Here is a 24,595-nt window from a genome sequence, read left to right as displayed (position 1 = left end):
TGCTCAGAAGACGTCAAATTTGAACAGCATATCATTCACACACAGGGGGGTAACATCGAGAACCAAGAAAAAATTTAACGAAAATTTTGATTAATAGATGGCACTGTAAGCGTCAGAATATGCACACCAACAGACGGACTTGTTCGTCAGTTTGCTTCTGAGATGTCCGACATGACAGTCTCCATGAAGGATCACGTGCTGATGGTAAAGCTCTTTTACAAGAATGGTGACTGTGAGCCAGCAGCCCTGCAGAAGTTCCGGATACTCAAGGGTACAAAAAAAGGCGCTGGTCCGACGTCTGCTAATGGTCTGGAGAAACTGATTACAAAATTCGAAAACACAGCTTCTTTTGAACTGCAGTGTGGCAGAGGGAAGAAAGCAGTTGATCCGACATCTGTCTAAGATGTGGCCACAGCACTGCAGGTGGGGTCGAGAGTGGTGTGCAAACATGGAGTGCATGGGAGATTGCCCAGATGTTGAACATACCTGTGAGCGTGGTTCATAATAATTCATATCCATATAGAATCACCCATGTTCAGAAGTTGCTCCTTGCTGAGCTACCTTTTGAATTTCTTACTTGCATGGAATTGGACAATGGATGGCCATCGGTCATTCTGTGGAAAGACGAAGCCCGCTGCCATCTCCAAGGACATCTCAATACGCAGAATTGTAGAAGATGGGCGGATCGCGCGCACATCACTCTGTACCACTTCATCCTGCAAAGGTGGCTGTGTGGTGCGGATTGGCAGCATCGTTTATCGTAGGGCAGTATTTTTTCGAGGAGATGAGTCCTTGGGATCTGTTAGCCGTACCCTCTCTGGTAAACAGTATGAGAGTCTTTTGGCACCAACGTCGTTCCAACCCTTCAACAGCAATCGTCCTATATTGTGGCGGTAGAGGGTGCTCCTAGTGCAGTCATTCGAGGCGTAGCTCAGTGGGCGTGCTCCATTCATCCTGCATGACCACTATCAGCGTCTAGATGGAACTTGCAATTCCGTTGCAAGTTTCGCGACGCCCATGGCGTGGTATCCATACGTGATGCCACAATTTCCTTACAGCCTGACCGTACAGATCACTTGATCTTAATAGGTGTGACTTCAGGCTGTGCCGTTATCTGAAAGCAGGTTGTTTTCAGTGCTGAATTTAAGGCATGCATTGCACAACACACACTGAACGGGAACCCCAATACACTCTGATCTGTTGTACAACGCGCTGCTTCTCGATTTCAGTTTGTGACACAAAGCGGTGGACAGCATATTGAATATGTTTTCTGCCAGTTTCACAAATGGAAACCGATGCCATTTTGCTTTTTATGCAGTTTTTGTCCCTAGGGCGATTAAATATCAGTGTCATTTTGCTTTTTTTGCTGTTTTCGGCAGCAGAACAGCTAACAACCGATGTTATTGTGGTTTTTATGCGGTTTTTGGCACCAGGACAGTTAAAAACCGATTTTTGCCACCAAATGTGGATCGACGTTGGCTGAACATTGAACAGTAAGGAAGGTGTAATGTGCAAATCAAACTACAGGCGTCGTATTGCGATTCATCTGTCATTTGTAGGCGACGTATTTACGTTAAAGCACTTACAGTGCCATCTATTGGTAAAATTTTCGTTAAATTTTTTGTTCTGTGAAGTTCTCCCTGCATCAGTAATATGCTGTTAAATTGGACATCATTCTGAGCAGTGGTTCTTTCTCTACAGTGTTTTGAAACTGGAACTTTAATTACACACACACACACACACACACACTGGATGATTCAGCAGCCCTTATCTATATATTTTATGCAACCGCAACAGCTTCAAATACCACACCCAAGAGTTTCATATTCACTCGCTAGAAAGAATTAACAGGATCTTTTCATATGAAATTTAATGCAGTTAAATTTTGTACTGGCATACGTTGTCGCTAGAGATTGTAGTTCGCGAACGATTTTTACACCGGAATTTTAATTGAGAATTCGACAGAGGAGTTCCGTATTAATCTAGTACGATATTCGGTTTAGGAATATGTGTTAACGGGAACAGTAAAACATGAAGAATAAGCAGAATTCCAGAAGCGACTGAATAGCCCTGCACCTCGGCGGCAGTAGGCAGCGCGAGTCAGGGCGACACAAGACACGGGCTAACAAGGGAACCTCCCCATCGCACCCCCCTCAGATTTAGTTATAAGTTGGCACAGTGGATAGGTCTTGATAAACTGAACACAGATCAATTGAGAAAACAGGAAGAAGTTGTGTGGAACTGTGAAAAAATAAGCAAAATATACAAACTGAGTAGTCCATGGGTGACATAAGCAACATCATGGGCGAAGTCTGCTTAGAAGCGCCGTGGTCCCGTGGTAGCGTGAGCAGCTGCTGAACGAGAGATCCTTGGTTCAAGTCTTCCCTCGACTGAAAATTTTACTTTCTTTATTTTTGCATAGTTATTATCTGTCCGTTCGTTCATTGACATCTCTGTTCACTGTAATAAGTTTAGTGTCTGTGTTTTGCGACCGCACTGCAAAACCGTGCGATTAGTAGACGAAAGGACGTGCCTCTCCAATGGGAACAGAAAACATTTGATCGTAAGGTCATAGGTCAACCGATTCCTCCACAGGAAAACACATCTGATATATTCTATACGACACTGGTGACGGCATGTGCGTCATATGACAGGAATATGTTGTCGACCCACCTAACTTGTACACTTGGCGAATGGGTAAAAAGATTCTTCTACCTTGCCCGAGTTAGGTTTTCTTGTGGATGTGATAATCACTCCCAAAAAAGTGATGAAAACATAAGAGTTTGTCACATAAACTGAAAATAAACAATTAAAATTTACACTTGATGGAAGATTTGAACCTAGGACCTAACGTTCCGCAGCTGCTCACGTTACCACGAGACCACGGCGCTCCTACGTTACTATTGTCCTTATTGTTGCTTATCTTCCCTTGAACTACTCAGTTTGTATATTTTGCTTATTTTTTCACAGTTCTACACAACTTCTTCCTGTTTTCTCAATTGATCTGTGTTCAGTTTTTCAAGGCCTATCCACTGTGCCAACTTATAACTAAATCTGAGGGGGGTGCGATGGGGAGGTTCCCTTGTAAGTTGGGCATCGAAGACATGGAGAAAAAGTTTTTATTGTGTTTTACTGTCCCTCTTAATACTTTTATCTCAAGCAAGTATCGTACTATGCTAATTTTGGACCGCATCGACATCTACATCTACACAGATACTCCGCAAGCCACAGTACAGTGCGTAGTGGAGGTTACCCCGTACCACTACTAGTCCTTTCCTGTTCCATTCCGAAATACAGCTATGGGTAAACGACTGTCTATATGCCTCCGTATGAGCCCTAATGTCTCGTATCTTATCTTCGTGCTTCTTACGCGAAATGTATTTTCGCGGCGTTAAAATCTTTCTGCAATCAGCTTCAGATGCTCGTTCTCTAAATTTTCTCAATAGTGCTCCTCGAAAAGAATTTCACCTCACCTCCAGGGATACCCATTTCAGTTCTCGAAGCATCTCCGTAACACTTGTGTATTGTTTGAATCTACCAGCAAGGAATCTAGCAGCCCAATCGTGAATTGCTTCGATGTGTTTGTTTAATCCGACCTTTTGCGGATCCCAAACGCTTGTGCATTACTCAAGAATAGGTCCCCTTTGCAGGTGAAGCACTTTCTCCTAAAATTCTCTCAATAAACCGAAGTGTAGCATTCGCCTTCTCTACCATAATCCTCACACGCTCGTTCCGTTACATATCGCTTTCCAACGGTGTGCCCCGATATTTTAACAGCGTGACTGTGTCAAGCAGAACATTACTACTAACGCTGTATCTGAATATAGTGGGTTTGTTTTTCCTAGTCATCTGCATTATCTTACATTTTTATACAGCAAGCTGCCATTCATCACACCACTTTTGTATACGTCATCTCGTATCCTTCTACAATCACTCAACTTCGACACATTCCCGTACACCACAGCACCATCAGGAAACAATCGCAGGTTGCTGCCCGCCCTGTCGGCCAGATCACTTATGTATATAGAAAATAATAGTCACATTTCCTTGGGGCACTCCTGACGATTCGCTTGTCTCTGATGAACACTCGCTGTCGAGGACAACATACTGGGTTCTATCACTTAAAACGTCTTCGAGCCACTCAAATATTTGATAACCTATGCCATATGCTCGTGCCTTCGTTAAGAGTCTGCAAAGGGACACCGTGTTGAATGCTTTACAGAAATTTAGGAATATGGAATCTGCCGTGCCCTTCGTCCACAGTTTGCAGTATGTCATGTGAGAAAAGGGCAAGGTGAGTTCCGCACGAACAACGCTTTCTAAAACCAGACGTCAACTTCTCGGTCACAAGAAAATTTATTATGTTCGAACTGAGAATATGTTCAAGGATTCTGCAGCAAACCGATGTTAGAGATATTGGTCTGTAATTCTGAGGGTCTCTTTCCTTGCCCCTCTTATATACAGGCGTCACCTGCTTTTTTTTTTTTTTTCAATCGCTTGGGACTTTACGCCGGACGAGAGATTCGTGGTAATTGCTAGCTAGGTAAGGGTCCAATGCCGTATAGTACTTTTTGTAAAACCGAATTGGCATCCCATCCTGACGCGGCGACGTATTTTTTTCAACTCTTTCAATTGCTTCTCCACGCCAGGAATGCTTATTACTATGTTCTCCATATAAGACTTTGTGCGATGGTCAAACGATGGCATGTTTGTTGTAGGATTCTCCTGCATGAACGATTTCTTAAAAGCGAAGTTTAAAACTTCGGCTTCTGTTTTGTTGTTTTGAACTGCCGCGCCAGACTGCTGATCACTAATCCTCGTCTCTATACTAAGGCTATCAATAAGTTCAAGTCTGTTTGTAGCTAAGAGGTCTAAGACATTTCCATTGCGCATGTGCTGCCGAACTAGCTGCCCAAAACAGTTTTCAGAAAAATTGTACAAAAGTACTTTGCATAACTGTCTGTCTGTATCCCCTGCAATGAATCCAAAAACCAAGTGAAACCATATGGTTCCAGAGACCTTCCCAAGTTTCTAAAATCTCTGATGTATATATGCTGACTGGAGCGACGAATCAAAATTTATACTAAGGCCAGAACCGTTGTCTCCTGCCCACAAGGCAGATGCGCTAACCATTACATCACCTTGATACAGTGGCTTTATACAAAGGCACAGACTGTCTTAGCATGCTTCCCTCCTCAGTCCAAATTCCAGCATCTAAAGAAATGGGGGATCCTGCCTGAAACCCTGGGTAGTCCGTATAGTTGTGCAAAGCAACTGTGCGAGGGTGGTGCAGTGATTAGCGTATCTGCCCAATGAGCAGGGGACCTGAGTTCAAATCCCAGCCTCGGTGCAAATTTTCATTCGTCGCTCTAGTCTGCACATATACATCAGATATGTCTGAGACTTGAAAAGGTCGCTGGAACCATAGAGTTCCATTTCATTAAAGCACTATGCCTGGGATTCAGGCAGGATCCCCCGTGTCGTTCGATGCAAAGATGCTATTCCATTACAGTTGGAGAGCCTCTGCAATGGTGTTCGAGTTTAGGGGGGATACCAAGCAGGCTGAGGCACGAATGGTAATTTGGGCTGAGGAGGGAGGCGTGCTAGGATAGTCCGTGCATTTGTACAAACCACTTTGCCATGGTGGGGTATCGGTTAGCGCATCTACCTAGTGAGCAGGATACCTACTTTCGAATTCCAGCCTTGGTATAAACGTTCATTCTCGCTCGAGCCTGCATACATACACTCCTGGAAATTGAAATAAGAACACCGTGAATTCATTGTCCCAGGAAGGGGAAACTTTATTGACACATTCCTGGGGTCAGGTACATCAAATGATCAAACTGACAGAACCACAGGCACATAGACACATGCAACAGAGCATGCACAATGTCGGCACTAGTACAGTGTATATCCACCTTTCGCAGCAATGCAGGCTGCTATTCTCCCATGGAGACGATCGTAGAGATGCTGGATGTAGTCCTGTGGAACGGCTTGCCATGCCATTTCCACCTGGCGCCTCAGTTGGACCAGCGTTCGTGCTGGACGTGCAGACCGCGTGAGACGACGCTTCATCCAGTCCCAAACATGCTCAATGGGGGACAGATCCGGAGATCTTGCTGGCCAGGGTAGTTGACTTACACCTTCTAGAGCACGTTGGGTGGCACGGGATACATGCGGACGTGCATTGTCCTGTTGGAACAGCAAGTTCCCTTGCCGGTCTAGGAATGGTACAACGATGGGTTCGATGACGGTTTGGATGTACCGTGCACTATTCAGTGTCCCCTCGCCGATCACCAGTGGTGTACGGCCAGTGTAGGAGATCGCTCCCCACACCATGATGCCGGGTGTTGGCCATGTGTGCCTCGGTCGTATGCAGTCCTGATTGTGGCGCTCACCTGCACGGCGCCAAACACGCATACGACCATCATTGGCACCAAGGCAGAAGCGACTCTCATCGCTGAAGACGACACGTCTCCATTCGTCCCTCCATTCACGCCTGTCGCGACACCACTGGAGGCGGGCTGCACGATGTTGGGGCGTGAGCGGAAGACGGCCTAACGGTGTGCGGGACCGTAGCCCAGCTTCATGGAGACGGTTGCGAATGGCCCTCGCCGATACCCCAGGAGCAACAGTGTCCCTAATTTGCTGGGAAGTGGCGGTGCGGTCCCCTACGGCACTGCGTAGGATCCTACGGTCTTGGCGTGCATCCGTGCGTCGCTGCGGTCCGGTCCCAGGTCGACGGGCACGTGCACCTTCCGCCGACCACTGGCGACAACATCGATGTACTGTGGAGACCTCACGCCCCACGTGTTGAGCAATTCGGCGGTACGTCCACCCGGCCTCCCGCATGCCCACTATACGCCCTCGCTCAAAGTCCGTCAACTGCACATACGGTTCACGTCCACGCTGTCGCGGCATGCTACCAGTGTTAAAGACTGCGATGGAGCTCCGTATGCCACGGCAAACTGGCTGACACTGACGGCGGCGGTGCACAAATGCTGCGCAGCTAGCGCCATTCGACGGCCAACACCGCGGTTCCTGGTGTGTCCGCTGTGCCGTGCGTGTGATCATTGCTTGTACAGCCCTCCCGCAGTGTCCGGAGCAAGTATGGTGGGTCTGACACACCGGTGTCAATGTGTTCTTTTTTCCATTTCCAGGAGTGTACATCGGGGAGTCCGCAGAAATTCCACTCTATACTCGGTAGATTAAAGTCATGATATGGGTATTAACTGACCGTAGACTTCCTTTGAATGAATCTAGAACTGTCACAGCGCAATCAAATGGCCAGCAAAAACATCCAACAATTAACTTCGTTTCAACTAGACCTGTTACGCGCGACCAGATATCTTCACTGTTACAACCACCTTCGAATAGACACGTAAATTTGCGTTTAAGAAATCATTTTGTTTACAACGAGAAACAAACCGACGCTTTCTGTTGAAACTGGGAGACGCTTGAAGTAAGTGATGAGTAGTATTTATTGGGTTCAGTCTATCTACACTCTGCAAGAATGAAACTGCAAATACCTGCCGAAACACCACAGAAGTTGTGCCTGTCTTCTAAGAGAGAAGACACCTCCAGTATGTATATACACTCCTGGAAATTGAAATAAGAACACCGTGAATTCATTGTCCCAGGAAGGGGAAACTTTATTGACACATTCCTGGGGTCAGATACATCACATGATCACACTGACAGAACCACAGGCACATAGACACAGGCAACAGTGCATGCACAATGTCGGCACTAGTACAGTGTATATCCACCTTTCGCAGCAATGCAGGCTGCTATTCTCCCATGGAGACGATCGTAGAGATGCTGGATGTAGTCCTGTGGAACGGCTTGCCATGCCATTTCCACCTGGCGCCTCAGTTGGACCAGCGTTCGTGCTGGACGTGCAGACCGCGTGAGACGACGCTTCATCCAGTCCCAAACATGCTCCATGGGAGACAGATCCGGAGATCTTCCTGGCCAGGGTAGTTGACTTACACCTTCTAGAGCACGTTGGGTGGCACGGGATACATGCGGACGTGCATTGTCCTGTTGGAACAGCAAGTTCCCTTGCCGGTCTAGGAATGGTAGAACGATGGGTTCGATGACGGTTTGGATGTACCGTGCACTATTCAGTGTCCCCTCGACGATCACCAGTGGTGTACGGCCAGTGTAGGAGATCGCTCCCCACACCATGATGCCGGGTGTTGGCCCTGTGTGCCTCGGTCGTATGCAGTCCTGATTGTGGCGCTCACCTGCACGGCGCCAAACACGCATACGACCATCATTGGCACCAAGGCAGAAGCGACTCTCATCGCTGAAGACAACACGTCTCCATTCGTCCCTCCATTCACGCCTGTCGCGACACCACTGGAGGCGGGCTGCACGATGTTGGGGCGTGAGCGGAAGACGGCCTAACGGTGTGCGGGACCGTAGCCCAGCTTCATGGAAACGGTTGCGAATGGTCCTCGCCGATACCCCAGGAGCAACAGTGTCTCTAATTTGCTGGGAAGTGGCGGTGCGGTCCCCTACGGCACTGCGTAGGATCCTACGGTCTTGGCGTGCATCCGTGCGTCGCTGCGGTCCGGTCCCAGGTCGACGGGCACGTGCACCTTCCGCCGACCACTGGCGACAACATCGATGTACTGTGGAGACCTCACGCCCCACGTGTTGAGCAATTCGGCGGTACGTCCACCTGGCCTCCCGCATGCCCACTATACGCCCTCGCTCAAAGTCCGTCAACTGCACATACGGTTCACGTCCACGCTGTCGCGGCATGCTACCAGTGTTAAAGACTGCGATGGAGCTCCGTATGCCACGGCAAAATGGCTGACACTGACGGCGGCGGTGCACAACTGCTGCGCAGCTAGCGCCATTCGACGGCCAACACCGCGGTTCCTGGTGTGTCCGCTGTACCGTGCGTGTGATCATTGCTTGTACAGCCCTCTCGCATTGTCCGGAGCAAGTATGGTGGGTCTGACACACCGGTGTCAATGCGTTCTTTTTTCCATTTCCAGGAGTGTACATTGAGGTGACAAAAGCCATGGGATAGCGATATGCACGCATGTAGATAGCAGTAGTATCGCACACTACGTATGAAAGCGCAGTGCATTTGTGGAGCTGTCATTTGTTGTACTCCGGTGATTCATTTGAAAAGGTTTCCGATATGATTATGACCGCAAGACTGGAATTAACAAACACTGAACTCGGAATGGTAGTTGGAGCTAGATGCATCGGACATTCCATTGTATTGTATTGTATTGTATGGAACTAGGGACCTAGAAACGACTCAGTGGATCACAACCCCACAACAGGCTCCAGCAGTCTACTCACCCCTCCGCCGCCCCACGCCGAACGCAAGGTTATTGTGCGGTTCGGCCCCCAGTGGACGCCCCTCCCCCTCCCCCTCCAGGGAACGTCCCATACCAGACCATACCAGACGAGTGTAACCCCAATGTTTGCGTGGTAGAGTAATTATGGTGTATGGTGTTTGTGCAGCAATCGCCCACATAGTGTAACTGAGGCGGAATAAGGGCAACCAGCTCACATTCGCCGAAGCAGATGGAAAACCGCCTTAAAAATTATCCACAGACTGGCCGACATACCGGACCTCGACACTAATCCGCCGGGCGGATTCATGCTGGGGACCGGCACGCCTTTCCGCCCGAAAAGCAGTGCGTCAGACCGCACGGCTAACCGGGTGGGCGGAAATTCCGTTTCGAATATCTTTAGGCAATTCAATATTCCGAGACCCAAAGTGTCTAGAGTGTGCTGAGAATACCAGATTTCAGGAATTACCACCCATTCGGACAACGCAATGGCCGACGGTCTTCACTTAACGACCGAGAGTAGCGGCTTTTGTATAGAGTTGTCAGTGCTAACAGACAAGCAACAGAAATTAATGTTGGACGTGCGACGAATGTATCCGTTAAGACAGTGTGGCGATATTTGGCATTAATGAGCTATGGCAACAGACGATCTACGCGAGTACCTTTGCTAACAGCAGGACATTGAACTAAAAACCGTGGCTTGATCAGATGAATCCCAATAGCAGTTGATAAGCGCTGATGTTAGAGTTCGAGTGCGGCTAAGACCTCGCATAGCTATGAATCCAAGTTGTCAACTAGGCAGTGTGCAATTTGGTGGTGGCTACATAATGGTCTACACTGTGTTTAGATAGAATGGACTAAGTTCTCTGGTCCAGCTGAACGGATCGTTGGCTGAAAACGGTTATATTCGCCTACTTTGAGACCATCTGCGGCCCATTCATGGACTTTATGTTCCCATCAACGATGGAATTTTTGTGGATGAACTTGTGTCATGTCGCCGGGTGACAACAGTTTGCGATTGATTTGAAGGAGATTCTGGAGAATTCGAGCGAATAACTTGGCATCCACATCTCCCGACATGAATCCCATCGAACATTTATGGGACATAATCAAGAGGTCAATTCCTGCAGAAAATCCTGCACCATCAACACTTTCGCAGTTATGGACGGCTGTAGAGGCAGCATGGGTTAATATTTCTGTACGGGATATCCAACGGCTGGTTGAGTCCATGCTACATCGAGTTGCTGCACTACGCCGGCCAAAAGGAGGATCGACACGATATTAGGGGTTATCCCACGATTTTTGTCACCTCAGTGTATAGTGACGCACATTGTCTTTTCAATCCATCGTTCTGTAGATTCCTCTCCTGAATGATGATACGACGTAGTACCTTGATGAAAGTCGTGTGCCAGCGTTCTAATATTCCGATCATTCACTGTGAAATTTAATTTTGTATCTGTTGCTTTGAGAACGCATATTGGCTTCTAAATTAATTTTTTTGCATCTGGCAACAATGCGGGTGTTTATTAACGAAGTTCTTCCTGAATTATTTCTGTCTGAATAGAGTGACTTCTTTCTCAGTTTTGACTGGTACGGTGCCATGTTGCATGGCCGCCATCTTGTTGTAACTCGGATTGATTCGATTGGCAGCCTAACAGCTTGCTGAATGTGTTGCGGACGGATCTCGCATAATACTATGATGTTAGATGAAAATGATAACCATAAATGTTATGGATGAATTACGCTTTTATCCATAAATTCAATGACTACAAAACTGAGGAAACATCCCCACTTGCACTGCTGGACGCTATAAGCAGGAGAAAAATACTTATTCAATTTTTGATCACTTTCTGGTGAATGATTATTCAATTAACAACGTTCAACGGCAGCTATGGCAACTACATTTTTCCATGTAAGTGTGTGATTGTGTGTGACTATTTCTAGGAAACATTACACGACAGATTCCGTTCCCAAATTGTTTTCTGGAGCATAAGGTTTATACTTATTACATAGCTCAAAGGTTCAGAGTTTAACCATCGCTACTTGTGGGCGTAGTTCATTTCCTTTATACCACGCTCAACTTACAATATGCGGTTGAATACCAGACGCTGTCTGAGAGCGAACAATCGAATTCTTCCAATACATCTGAAGAATGGACCACACAAGGCTCACTATGACAATTTTCAATCTCTTCAACAATACCAAATTCCGTGGAATTGCGGTAGCACATGTGGATGGGTACCTAGACTAAGATATACTATGTGACCAAAGTATCCGGACACCTGGCTGAAAATGACTTACAAGTTCGTGCCACCCTCCATCAGTAACGCTGGAATTCAATATGGTGTTGGCCAATCCTTAGCCTTCATGACAGGTTACACTCTCACAGGCAAACGGTCAATCAGATGCTGGAAGGTTTCTTGGAGAATGGCAGCCCATTCTTCATGGAGTGCCGCACTGAGGAGAGGTATCGATGTCGGTCGGTGAGGCCTGGCAGGAAGTCGGCGTTCCAAAGCATCCCAAAGGTGTTCTGTAAGATTCAGGTCAGGACTCTGTGCAGGCCAGTCCATTACAGGGACGTTATTGTCCTGTAACCACTCCGTCACAGGCCATGCATTATGAACATGTGCTCGATCGTGTTGAAAGATGCAACCGCCATCCCCGAATTACTCTTCTACAGTGGGAAACAAGAAATTGCTTAAAACACCAGCGTAGGCATGTGCTGTGATAGTGTCACGCGAAACAACAAGGTGTGCAAGCCCCTTCTATGAAAAACACGACCACACCATAACAGCACCGCCTCCGAATTTTACTGTTGGCACTACGCATGCTGGCAGATGATGTTAACTGGGCATTTGCGATACCCACTCCCTGCCATCGGATCGCCACATTGTGTACCGTGATTCGTTACTCCACACAACGTTTTCCATTGTTTACGCTCCTTAAACCAAGCGAGGAGTCGTTTGGCATTTACTGGCGTGGTGTGTGGATTAAGAGCAGATGCCCAACCATGAAATCCAAGTTTTCTCACCTCCCGCCTAACTGCCATAGTACTTGCAGTGGATCCTGATGCAGTCTGGAATTCCTGTGTGATGGTCTGGATAGATTAAACATTACGACCCTCTTCAACTGTCAGTCAACAGACGAGGTCGGCCGGTACGCTTTTGTGCTGCATGTGTCCCTTCACGTTTCCACTTCACTATCACTTCGAAAACAGTGAACTTAGGGATGTTTAGGATTGTAGAACACGTACAGACGTATGACACAAGTGACACTCAACCACCTGACCACGTTCGAACTCCGCGAGTTCCGCGGAGCGCCCCATTCTGCTCTCTAACTATGTCGAATGACTACTGAGGTCGCTGACATGGAGTACCTGGCAATAGGTGGCAGCACAATCCGCCTATTATGAAAAGCGTATGTTTGTGAGGTGTCCGGATACTTTTGATCACACAGTGTAAGCAGATAGTCTGTTGCTATTTACAGCGATGGGATAAAAATTTGGAAATACCGCGATTAGGCGTGGCTTACATAAACGTAGATGCTAGCCAAGTCAGCAGGTTGTGCAGTTTTATTTGACCTGTTGTATTTGACATGTGCAATGTACTTAATAAGTTGCAAGCGTCAGACGTGGTCAGAACAGTGTTCTGTGTGGTTGTGGGTGCTTTGCGCGGGAGCAAACAAAGGGAAGGCTTCCGACACGGCCATTCGATTCGGCCCATGTTTGACGGGTCGCCTGTGTACAACCTAAAATAAAAGACTAAGATATTTTGGATGTCAAATCAGACACCTTTCAGCCGTCTAGTTTCCAAACTTATTTGGCTGCCAGTTTCGGCAGGTTACTACGCCTTCTTCAGGCCCCTGACCGACGTGTAGAAAGATTCCAGCTCGGTTCTGATCAAAACAGTGGCCAGCAGTACTGATATTAGTAGATTTCTGCTAGCTATAGCGATCACTTCAACCATCATCTGCCGACCCTTTGCCATTCCATGGTAATGCTTAGTGTTTTTTATGTTTCCATATTTCTGACTGCCCTCTGTGTTTATGTTTTCTAATGTTTCTAAAATATCTTTCTCAGTACGTCGTAATAATTATATTTACATCAGATGTCGATGAATGTTTATTGTACCTCACCATGTGAAAGAATGACTATGGCTTCTCAATAAGTAAAGTGTACTTCCTCCAACTGACAGTACGTGCTGTTAGGAAGATTGATTAGCTGCTCTGAGATGAAAAGCACTAGCACTTTTTTTTATCTAGGAAGTATAACCTACTGGCGACTCTCTTGTGCACTATTTAAAGTCTTTATAATATATACAGTATTACCAGTTGCCGTGCAAGGGGGTCTTGTTTAATCCGCAGTTTAGCAGTGTGGAGAAGAAACAGTGGTACTAACGTAACAAAGGAGTTGATGTTGTGAAAGACAACACATAATCATGCCCTAAAAATTCAAGCAACCACACAGTACCAGAGCATAAAATCATGTGCCAAAATAAAATTCACAAAACTGAAGAAACAAGACATAAACGCTTTTAGTAAGGAGGATTTTCTGAAGCTAGAAGCGGCGCTCCTGATGTATCTGCTTCGGCAGAAGAGATGTGTTATGAAGTACTTACACAAATCTCTCGACGTAGCTCGTCCACTTCATCAGCGAGCCCTCGTAACGTTGATTCGGGCAGGCTGTTGGCCCACTTCTTCAGGAAGGAGTAGTGGAAGACGTACATGTTATGTGGCAGGCGGCACACCATCATCTTCAGTAGCGCCAGCGCCAGGTTCTCGCAGTCCTACAACAATTAAGGGTACAACAGTGTTATGTTATTTCCTAAATGATTACAGGAAAGTGTATAAAACTTAGTTCGTTACCAAAATACCGTTTTACCTTTCCGGCATTTACTGTGGAAATATCAGGCGAGTTTATGCCGTAATTGTTCAGACGCGAAGTTCGTAAATCAAGCATATTATGTACTCATAATAGCAGATGAGTAAACTACGACGTATCTGACCGTACAGCCTCAATTTCCGCAGTTCTTCCATGATCCAAAAATTTTCATTGTTCCCTACTTTTCTTTCATAATTGTTCTTGTTTTGGTGCACACTACCTCCTCTCAAAATATGGAATGTAAAGAGCTTGTAGTAGAAGATATTCGTTTCACCGTATCGAAGATGAAGAAGTACTAACAGCTCTTGCGGTATGCATTTTACAGCTCATATTAACTAGACTTCTTGCTCCGAACAATCGTTCCTGTCATTTTACCATTACTCCTAGGACACCCTGTACAATTTAAAATATTTAGACTAGTAGAATAAGATTATAAATCTCTTTCAAGGTTGACAATATGTAAATGCTTAGGCAAAGTGAAATATAGTAAAAGTTGTGAGTTTTTAAATTGCAGATGTATTTTGCTTTTAATTTGCCCCAGATTGTCAGCAATTTAAATGGTGTATAGATCCTGCCAGTTTTCTCCACGTATGACTATATATCTGTTTACTGATTACTGCAAGAGGAGATGTTTGTGGAGGGGGCTATTACATGACACAAGGCCCAAAAAGGCGAGGTGGCCACACGTAGCCGGAGAGCCTTCTCTTTTGTTAAAATTCAGTAAAACAGGTTTCGGTCTATAAATTAGACTATCTTCAGGCCGTAAACACCATGATGGCGACTGGTGGCCGTGGACGGCAGCTGACATCAGTGATCTTAAGAATATCGCTCTGTCCACCTCCACCAGCCGCCATCATGGTGCTTACGGCCTGAAGATGATCTAAATTATAGACCGAAACCTGTAGCCAAATAAACATCTGTTGCGATCGAGACTGTTTACTGAATTTAACATTTTATACCTATCGCTGTTAACGCTCAGCTGGTAGAATGCTTTTTAAAATTTTAAATTCTGTTTTGTGGTTATGGAGGCAGCAACCAGAGTGTACCAGTCGCTACGGACATTGGACGGAGGTATCCCAGTGGGAATATTCTTCCAGAATCTTTCTCAGTCCCGTGGTGGTTGTTTTATTATTTGTGGCTGTGGCGGAGGAGCGGTCGTTCTTCTTCTATTCTACACCTAGATGCATACACTGCAAGCCACCTTACAGTGTGTGGGGGATATTACTACTGTTACCACTGTCTAATCCCCTCTTCCCTGTTCCATTCGTGTGGCAAGGATGATTGTTTGTAAACCTCTATATTAGCTCTGACTGCTCGTATTTTCCCCTTACGGTCATTTCACGAGAGGTATGTGGCAGGAAGTAATATGTTGTCCGACTCGTCAACGAACGTACCCTCCTGGAATTTCGATAGTAAACGTCTCAGTCTTGCACAACATCTCACTTGTAGCATCTGTCAGGTGGGTTTGTTGAGAATCTCCGTAACACTCTCGCACCGACTAAACGATCCCATGGTGAAACGCGCCGCTCTGCCTTGTCAGTACTACCTGGCAAGGGTCCGAGATCGATAAACAATACTCAAGAATCGGCCGAACGAGTATTTTTTAAGCCACTTCTTTCGTGGATGAGTTACATTTTCTAAAGATTTCCCCAGCGGGAATCTCTCGTTCTGTGGTACAGCATTTCAATGTCAGTGTCAGAGGCCCAGTCACCTCAGACTACCCTGTGCGCTATAGGCTTTTCTCTTCCACCCACATTCTCTCGCGTCTTGCATTGCTCCTTGCGCAGTTAGATCATAGGGACTCCCCACATTTGTAGGGGCACACTATACATTCTTTTTCTCTCACGAAGAAAAAGCAATATTGACATGTCTCTCCAATAAAAAACCCTGTATTGGGGAAATGGCAGATCCCCACAGCAGATCCCATCCCACTACCTACAGCATGACGCATGCGACGCGGGTTCTGGAGGTTAGCATGCGGCACAAGTGGCAGAGATGCAACCTGTTCCCGTCAGCATCATCGTGCTGCTCACGACCTATCAGGAAGTCGTCGCCCTGAGGAAATGAGAAAATTTGAAAAGTTCCTATGGGACCAAATTGCTGAGGTCATCGTTCCCTAAGCTTATACACTACTTAATCTAACTTAAACTAACTTACGCTAAGGACAACACACACACCCATGCCCGAGGGAGGACTCGAACCTCTGAGGGGGGGAAGTTGCGCGAACCATGGCAAGGCGCCTCATACAGCGCGGCTACCCCACACGGCAGGAAATGAGAGATCTTCGCCCGACTGACGGGTGGTGACGTCACATCACAAACAGAAACACAACTATCAGACACACCACCAGCACCAAAAGTACCAAGTAGGCCCTCACTTTCACCAGTAGGGTTCCAGGAACAAGAGTTGTTGGCACCAGAGACCACAGAGGAAGAACAAAGACACAAATACGGACCAAGGCAGCTAGCAAGTCCGAGTGGACAACAGCACAAATAGTACTGCACAAGCACAAAACAGCAACCAACCCACAGCTACGTAATACGCAACACAAACTGGTTTTCCCCGAGTCATCATATACACTACAGGGATACAAAAGCCCTCAACAAAGCATTCGCGAGTACGCACGCAAACACAACATATAACACCAAACTTTCAGGGGACAAAGGGCAAAGATGGATGAGTACAAAGACCTACAGTACTTGACTTACAGAACTGCTGATGAGAAAACGCAGCGTTTTGTGATCTAGGGACTTCATACCTATACCTAAAAACGCTGCACTACAAGAGGAACTCATCACCTTTGGCTGGGAAAACGTAAGCACGTATGTGATGATGGGGTACTGGAGATGCAGAAGCATACCCAACTACATGATGTAGCACCCACTAGCTGACACAACCAACACCCTCGACCTATCGACTGTACATCTCCTCCTTTGCATCGTCGTGTCTGTAGAAGAACAGGAACCATCGTAAGTCCCCAACAGTGCCACCACCGGCAACAATTCGGTCATGCGGTCAAACACTGTCATCTGGCAACCTGTTGCTGCAAATGTGCTCGCAACCACACAACTGCACATAAACAGAGACAAATGATGATGATGATCTGAGGTGAGAGGCGCTCAAGAGCATGATCATCAGCGTCCTGACGAAAAGTCTGCATGCCAATCTCATGGTTGGGGATGAAGGATGTCCCCACATGCACAGCAGTTTATAATATATTAAAGTCTGTCTCTGTTCCCTACCAATTTAGGGATGAGGCCTGACAGTGCACAAAATTTCACCACTCTTGTAACACTGAAATCAGTATCTGCAAGGATGGTAGACAGATCTCCAACAAGACTGAGGGCTGCCCTAATATCAATATTTAGGCCAAAATATGCTGAATTGAAGGTGGCACACCACAAACTTCACAGATTGGGGTTCTTTCGCCGGAGGAGGAAGCCATGTGTTAAAGGCCTATGTCTGACGTGCACTCTGATAAGCGGAACTTCCTTCCAGCAGTGAGGGTGACATGACGTCCGCCATGCCTGTGTGGTCGATTTGAGAGACCACAGTTTGTTATCTGTCACCTGTCACTATTCAGTCTCCTACTGACACATGATGCGTCTGTGAGAAAATGAGATGATGGCATGCAATGGGATGGTAATTTGATGGACAACACCATCCCGACATGCTTCCTTGGCGGTTTTGTCGGCCATATCGTTTTCCTGTATCCCGATGTGGCCAGGTATCCAGCAAAAGATCATCTACTTGCCGCAGTGTTGGAATCAACTGGTGTACTGGATATATTTTATGAAGTACTTGTAGTGCACTAAGCCAGTTGAAACACTCAAGAAACCTTTTATCGTGATGTCCGTGAATCCTCTCCAGTGCCATCAGAATCCCATATACTTCCGCATCATAATTTGTAAATTGCTCTGGAAGATGCATTTTAAAAACACTGTCGGTGAAAACAGCACAACAACTGATGATTTTCTCTTGCTGAGATCTATCTGTATAAACAACGATAAAACTGTGGTACATACTTAAAACGGACTAAAATAAAGTTGTAAAAATATAATTTGGAGTACACGTTTTCTTGTACTGTGTCAAGCATACAATCACTTTGGGCCTCTGAAGACACCAAGGCAACAACGTGTTCCATCCCTGGCTGTGTATTTGGATGTCTGATAGATCCAGATCATAAAGACAGTCTATTTCACGTATCCCAAATGGCTTGGTCGAAAGAGGCTGATCGCTGAACAGCCGTTCAGAGGTGGGTTGGGCTGCTGCACTAAATGTCAATGACTGAGGTGGTACTGAGATTTTCAGTGCCTGTCGAACCACAAGGATATGTCGCCAAATCCAGAGTGGTGGTTCACCAGCCTCTGCACATAAACTCGGAACTGGGCTGGTACGAAAGACACCAGTCGATATCCGAATGCCCTCTTGACGAACAGCGTCTAACATCATGCCGTAGTAAGTACGGGCTGATCCGTAGACCACGCTGCCATAATCTAAACGTGATCAAACAGTGCCCTACAAAACTGCAGAAGGCGAAACTGTCAGCTTCCCATGTTTTCCGCTAACGCATTTCAAAATATTCAATGACTTGAAGGTCTTTGTTCGTAGGTCCTTCAGCTGTGTGAGCCAAATTAACTTCGGGCCACATAATAAACCAAAAAGCGCATAGTTTTTTGAAAACATAAAGTATTGTTCTCCATTATGAACACTGCTAGGTTAAAACGTCGACGAGCGTGATTAAAAGTGACACACGTAGTCTTCTCTGGTTAGAACCGAAAACCAGTTGTCCTGGCCCAGGTTTCCAGCCTCTTAATGGTCAGCTGTAGCTGCCTCATCGTCGTCGTAAGATCAGTGGAAGAGTAGAAGACTGCATGGTCATCCACAGACAAAGAGTATTTGACAGGCGTCCTGACTGCAGAGGAAATGCCACTGATAGCAATGGCAAACAATGTGACACTGAGGACACTGCATTGGGGAACACCACTCTCTTGAACATAGCAGTCAGACAAGGTATCGCCAACTCGATGTTGAAAACGCTGGTCCTTGAGAAGGGATTGGATAAGAAGTGGAAGGTGTCCACGTAGTCCCTATTCATGAAGTTGGCAAAGGATGTTGTACCTCCAAGTAGTGTCATATGCTTTTTCGAAGTCAACAAACACACAAACCAACTGTTTTCAGCGTAAGAAGGTTTCCTGCATCGCCATCTCCAGTAGAATTAAGTTTTCAAGGGTGGTACAGTAGCGCCTGAAACCACAGAGGGAGCACCTCAGGTGACCTCAGGATTCAAGTAGCCAGACGAGATGACAGTTGACCCTGCGTTCAAACAACTAGTAAGGGCTACACTCCAGTAACTGTTAGGGGCGCTAAGGTCCTTGCCTGGTTTCCAGAATGGAATTAATATTGCCTCCTTCCAAGTCGTGGGATACTCTTCATCAGACCAGATCTGACTGAAACAATGGAGGAACTGTCCTTTCACTTCAGGGCACAGATGACGAAGCAAGGCATAACGTACCTTATCAGGTCCTGGAGCAGTGTCTCTGGCCGCAGACAAAGCTGATTCCAGTTTCCACATTGAGAACAGAAGGTTGTAGACTTTCTCATTAAGCGAGAAGAAATTGAACTTCCTCATCTCAGCAGTCCTACGGAACACCTGAAAAGCAGGAGCTTGTCTAGATGACGTAGTGACAGTAAAAGAGTGTTCAGCAGAAACCTGAGGTGTACTGCCATTGCCTGCAATCCGTCTTATTGAGTCCCAAATTTGTGCAGTGGAAGTGGACCGATTAATGGAAGTCATAAATTCCTTCCAAGAAACCCTCTTCCTTTCTTTTATCACTCGCCTCACATGTGTTGTCGCAGATCTGAAGGCATGAAGGTTTTCTGTAGTTGGTCAGTATTTGAAGTTCTGCAGAGCTGTTTGTCTGGCCTTGATTGCCAGTCGACAGTCGTCATTCCAAAAAGGTACAGGCCATCGTCTGAGGTGGTTACTAGACTGGGGGATGAACTCTGCGGTAACCCATTGGATCTCACAATTGATATGGGCCACCGTCTCCTGTGCACAATCCTTTTGTTCAAAAGTGGCCTGTCGACTGTACTGCAACCAATTTGCTCTTTGTATCATCCATCTTCGTAGTCTCCTGTCATCCACTGTCCTAGTCATAGACGGATCCACACTGGGAAGTAGTCACTAGAATGTAAATCTGTAACCGCTTCCCACTGAACTCAGTCTGCCATAGCTGGGGAACAAAAACAAAGGTCAATGGCTGAAAAAGACCCTGTAACTGTGGAGAAGTATGTCATCTGACCCACATTCAGAAGGCAGAAATTCTCATAAGGACGAGTCGCTTGATCATCCGACCGCTGGAGCCAGTGGTAGCCGAGCCCCGCAGCACATTGTGTGCATTGAAGTCCCCCACAAGGAAGAATGGGCGCGGGAGTGCCCGGAAGATTTCTGTCAGTGCATCTGCATCCAAAGCATCATTAGGTGGAAGATACAAAGAAAACACTGTGATATTCAAGGGCGTTGGAACTTTCATGGCTTTTGCTTGTATGGTCGTGGTAAGAGGGACAGGAGAGGAGTGGCATCTGTCATCAATGGATGCAGCCATTCCACCTTTAGCCCTGTCTCCTGTAAATCGCCCTTCCTGTAAGGGTGGTAACTCTGTAATGCAGATGTGTCAGTGACTTTAAGATGCGTTTCTTACAAGCAGATGCAGAAGGGCTTCTCTTGGACCAGAAGCTACAATTGTTCCAACTATGACTGATATCCATTTAAATTATACTGCAACATAGAAGTCCCTGTGGAAGCCATTGTTTAACAGTGGTTGTTTTCTTTTTCCCTCAGAGGCGGTGATTTACTGGGGTGATCATGGGAGACATTAGCCAGTTCCTGGCTCTCTGGTTCCCCCAGTTGGAAGTCGATATCCTCAAGAGCATAGTCCCCATCACAATGGGTGAGAGCTCACCGATCCGAAGGTTTAATTACCACTTTCTTCGACTTGGAACTACTTTTCGAAGGACGTCTTTCTGTACTTATGAGAGGAGGTGGTTGCCTGGATTGAGGGGATGGCTTAGTAGGTTTCTGATGGTGGGCAATGACGTGTGGCTTAGGTGGTAAGCCCATTGACGATGGCTTCTGAATGACTCCGGCTTCAAGTCTAGCCTTTCCCCCACAGGTACACCGACAAGTGCATGTGCCTGTACATGAATCTGTGGTCTCAGTTTGTGTGGAGGCATTACACCTGGCGATGGGCGTAGCAAAAATCGGAGGTTCCATATCTCTGAAAGCTTTTTCAGCTTCACCATAGGGTATGCCTCTCTTGACTTTCAGCTTCTGTATTTTCCTTTTTCCGTTGTAAATTGCACACTTTCTGCTCCACACTGGGTGATACCCAGACCAGTTTACACATTTCAGAGGAAGTGTACAAGATTATCTTCCCTGCATAATGCAGTCTCCATTTTATGCGCAAAAGATGGCTTCCTCTCATGTTAAATCAGAGTCCGGAGGTAAAATAGTCCCCCCATTCGGATCTCCGGGGGGGGGGGGGGGGGGGACAACTTGAAAGGAGGCAAAAAATCAAAACGAGAATTGGTACCTTGAATGTCAGAACTCTGCTACAAGCAGGAAAGCTAGAAAACCTTAAAAGAGAGATGGAAAAGAATAATATGTACCACGTAGGAGTTGCTGAGGTAAGATGGAATGGACATGGGGAGTTGCAGTCAGATGAATATGTATTCTACTACTCATGAGGAGAAGTAAAAGGAATTAATGGAGTAGGAATGATTATGACAAAGGAATTGGCTAAATGTGTGGAATATGTAGACTATGCAAATGACCGGGTTATTGGTGTAAGGCTGAAAGGAGCACAAAAAGATTTACTGATTGTCCAGGTGTATATGCCAACTTCAGAACATGATGACCAAATTGTAGAGGAAACGTACAATGTAATAGAGAGAATAATGGACGAAAATAAAAAATGCTGCAAAATAGTAATGGGAGACTGGAACGCCATTGTGGGAGAAGGGAAAGAGGGAAAAATAGTAGGCAGTCATGGTCTTGGAAAGAGAAATGACAGAGGTGAATGGTTAATTGACTTCTGCAGGGATAGGCAGCTGATAGCGGCAAACACATGGTTCAAGAACCATAAGAGGAGGCTCTACACTTGGAGATCACCAGGGGATAAATACAGAAACCAAATCGATTTTATACTGGTAGAAGAAAGATACAGGGATGGAATCAAGAAGGTGCACACATTACCAAGTGCAGATATTAATAGTGATCACAACTTATTTATGGCAGAAATAGAAATAAGAATGAAAAAACTGAAAAAGGCGACAATGGTGAAGAAGTGGGTTTAGAGAAGATAAGGTCCAACAAAGAACAAATTACAGAAATGCTGTCTCGGGACTTTCTAAACACATTACGAGACAAAGAAGCACCTGATAATGCCAACGAGTACTGGAATATGCTGAAAGAAGGAATCATTAAAGCAGGACAGCAAAATATAGGATATGTAAAAGGGAAAAGGTCAAAAAAACCATGGGTCACACAAGAAATGATTTCCAAGATGGAGGAGAGAAGAAAATTGAAAAACAAGAATACTGAAGATGCAAGAAAGATATACCGAAGGTTAAATAACGAACTGCGAGGGCTAGGAAAAAAATGGCTAAAAGAGGAATGTGATGAAATTGAAGAACTGGACAGGAAGGGAAGATACGACTTACTATACAACAGAGTAAAGACTATGACATGGGAACAAAACAGAGCAGGAAGTGCTACTATGGAAATTTTGAGTAAAGACGAAGAGGTAGTGTACAAAGATCGTGACGATGTCCTCCAGAGATGGGAAGAATATATAAAAGAGCTATATGACACAAATAGCAAACCAGAAACTCTGGAACTTGAATCACACAACAGTGTAAGTGATGAAGAGAAAGGAATGACCATCATAATGGAAGAAGTAAAGTCTGCCATTGCTGCAATGAAAAATGGCAAAGCAGTAGGTACAGATACAATACCGCGAGAAATAATAAAATGCTTGCACCACAATGGAATAAGAGAAATATTGAGGTTATGTAATAAAATATATGACAGTGGTGAATGGCTTGAGGACTTTTTGACAACAGTAATGATTCCATTACCGAAAAAACAAGGAACCAAGAAATGCAGCGAGCACAGGACAATCAGCCTCATTTCACATGCAGCCAAAGTGATGTTAAGAATAATTAATAAAAGACTTGAAAAAGTAATAGAGGAGAATATCGGCGAGGAGCAGTTTGGCTTTAGACGGAACACGGGCACCAGAGATGCAATAGGGCTCCTACGAATCTTGGGAGAAAGGTTTATTGAAAAAGGAAGAGACCTATATATGTGCTTCATCGATTTAGAAAAGGCATTTGACAATGTGGTTTGGGACAAGCTGGCGACTATTATGAGGGAAAATAGAGTGGACTGGAAAACCAGAAGACTTATAAACTCATTATACCTTAACCAAAAAGTTTCAGTTAAAAGTGAGAGGAGAAAGTACAAACTGGATCAGACTAGGGAAAGGAGTAAGACAAGGATGCTGTTTATCACCTACTCTTTTCAACCTGTACGTGGAAAATATGATTGACCAATGCTCATTAGATGACAAAGGAGTAGAAATTGGAGGAAGAAGAGAAGGGTGCTTGAGATTTGCTGATGACATGGTCCTTCTAGCCACAGGGGAAAAGAATTACAGGATTTGGTGGACACCATTGCAACTAACGGAAAAAGATATGGAATGAAAATTAACACAAATAAAACAAAAGTATTGGCAATAGGAGGACATAAGGAAATAAAAATTGTGCTGAATGGAGAAACACTAGAACAGGTGCAAAATTTTAAGTTTCTTGGAAGCAGGATAGACACCGACTGGAAGTGCACCACAGAAATTAAAACAAGGATAGCAATGGCAAAAGAGGCGTTTTATAAGAAAAGGAGAATCTTCTGCAGCGGTCTGGGCAGAGAACTCAGAAAGAGACTCATAAAATGTCTTGTATGGAGTGTTCTTCTATATGGCGCTGAAACATGTACTATGAGGAAAAAAGACAGAGAAAGGCTGGAGGCTGTTGAGATCTGGACATGGCGGAAGATGGAAAGAATAAGTTGGATGGACAGAGTAAAAAATGAAGAAGTACTGAGAAGAGTGGGAGAGAAAAGGCAGTTACTAAATGTAATAAAGAGAAGAAAAAGAAATTGGATTGAGCATATATTAAGAAAGAATGACGGACTGATAAAAACAGTTTTAGAAGGTTATGTAGAAGGGAAAAGGAAGCGAGGAAGGAAGAGATTCCAGATACTGGATGACATGATGGACGGTACAACATACATCAGCCTTAAGAAGGAAGCAATGGATCGCAGAAAATGGAG

At 45.6% G+C, this 24,595-nt stretch overlaps 1 protein-coding gene across 1 annotated transcript in view; it reads right to left on the bottom strand.

Annotated features, from left to right (window-relative positions):
* Positions 1-24,595, bottom strand: part of LOC126477096 (fatty-acid amide hydrolase 2-A-like) — a 241,253-nt gene that overhangs the window by 27,541 nt on the left and 189,117 nt on the right. Inside the window, exon 9 of the mRNA XM_050103591.1 lies at positions 13,940-14,107. Coding sequence (XP_049959548.1) covers positions 13,940-14,107 — 168 coding nt within the window. The remainder of the gene's footprint in view (positions 1-13,939; positions 14,108-24,595) is intronic.

Source organism: Schistocerca serialis, chromosome 1 (assembly GCF_023864345.2).
Source record: "Schistocerca serialis cubense isolate TAMUIC-IGC-003099 chromosome 1, iqSchSeri2.2, whole genome shotgun sequence".
NCBI classification, from domain to species: Eukaryota; Metazoa; Arthropoda; class Insecta; order Orthoptera; family Acrididae; genus Schistocerca; species Schistocerca serialis.
This window is presented reverse-complemented; position numbering and strand designations above follow the sequence as displayed.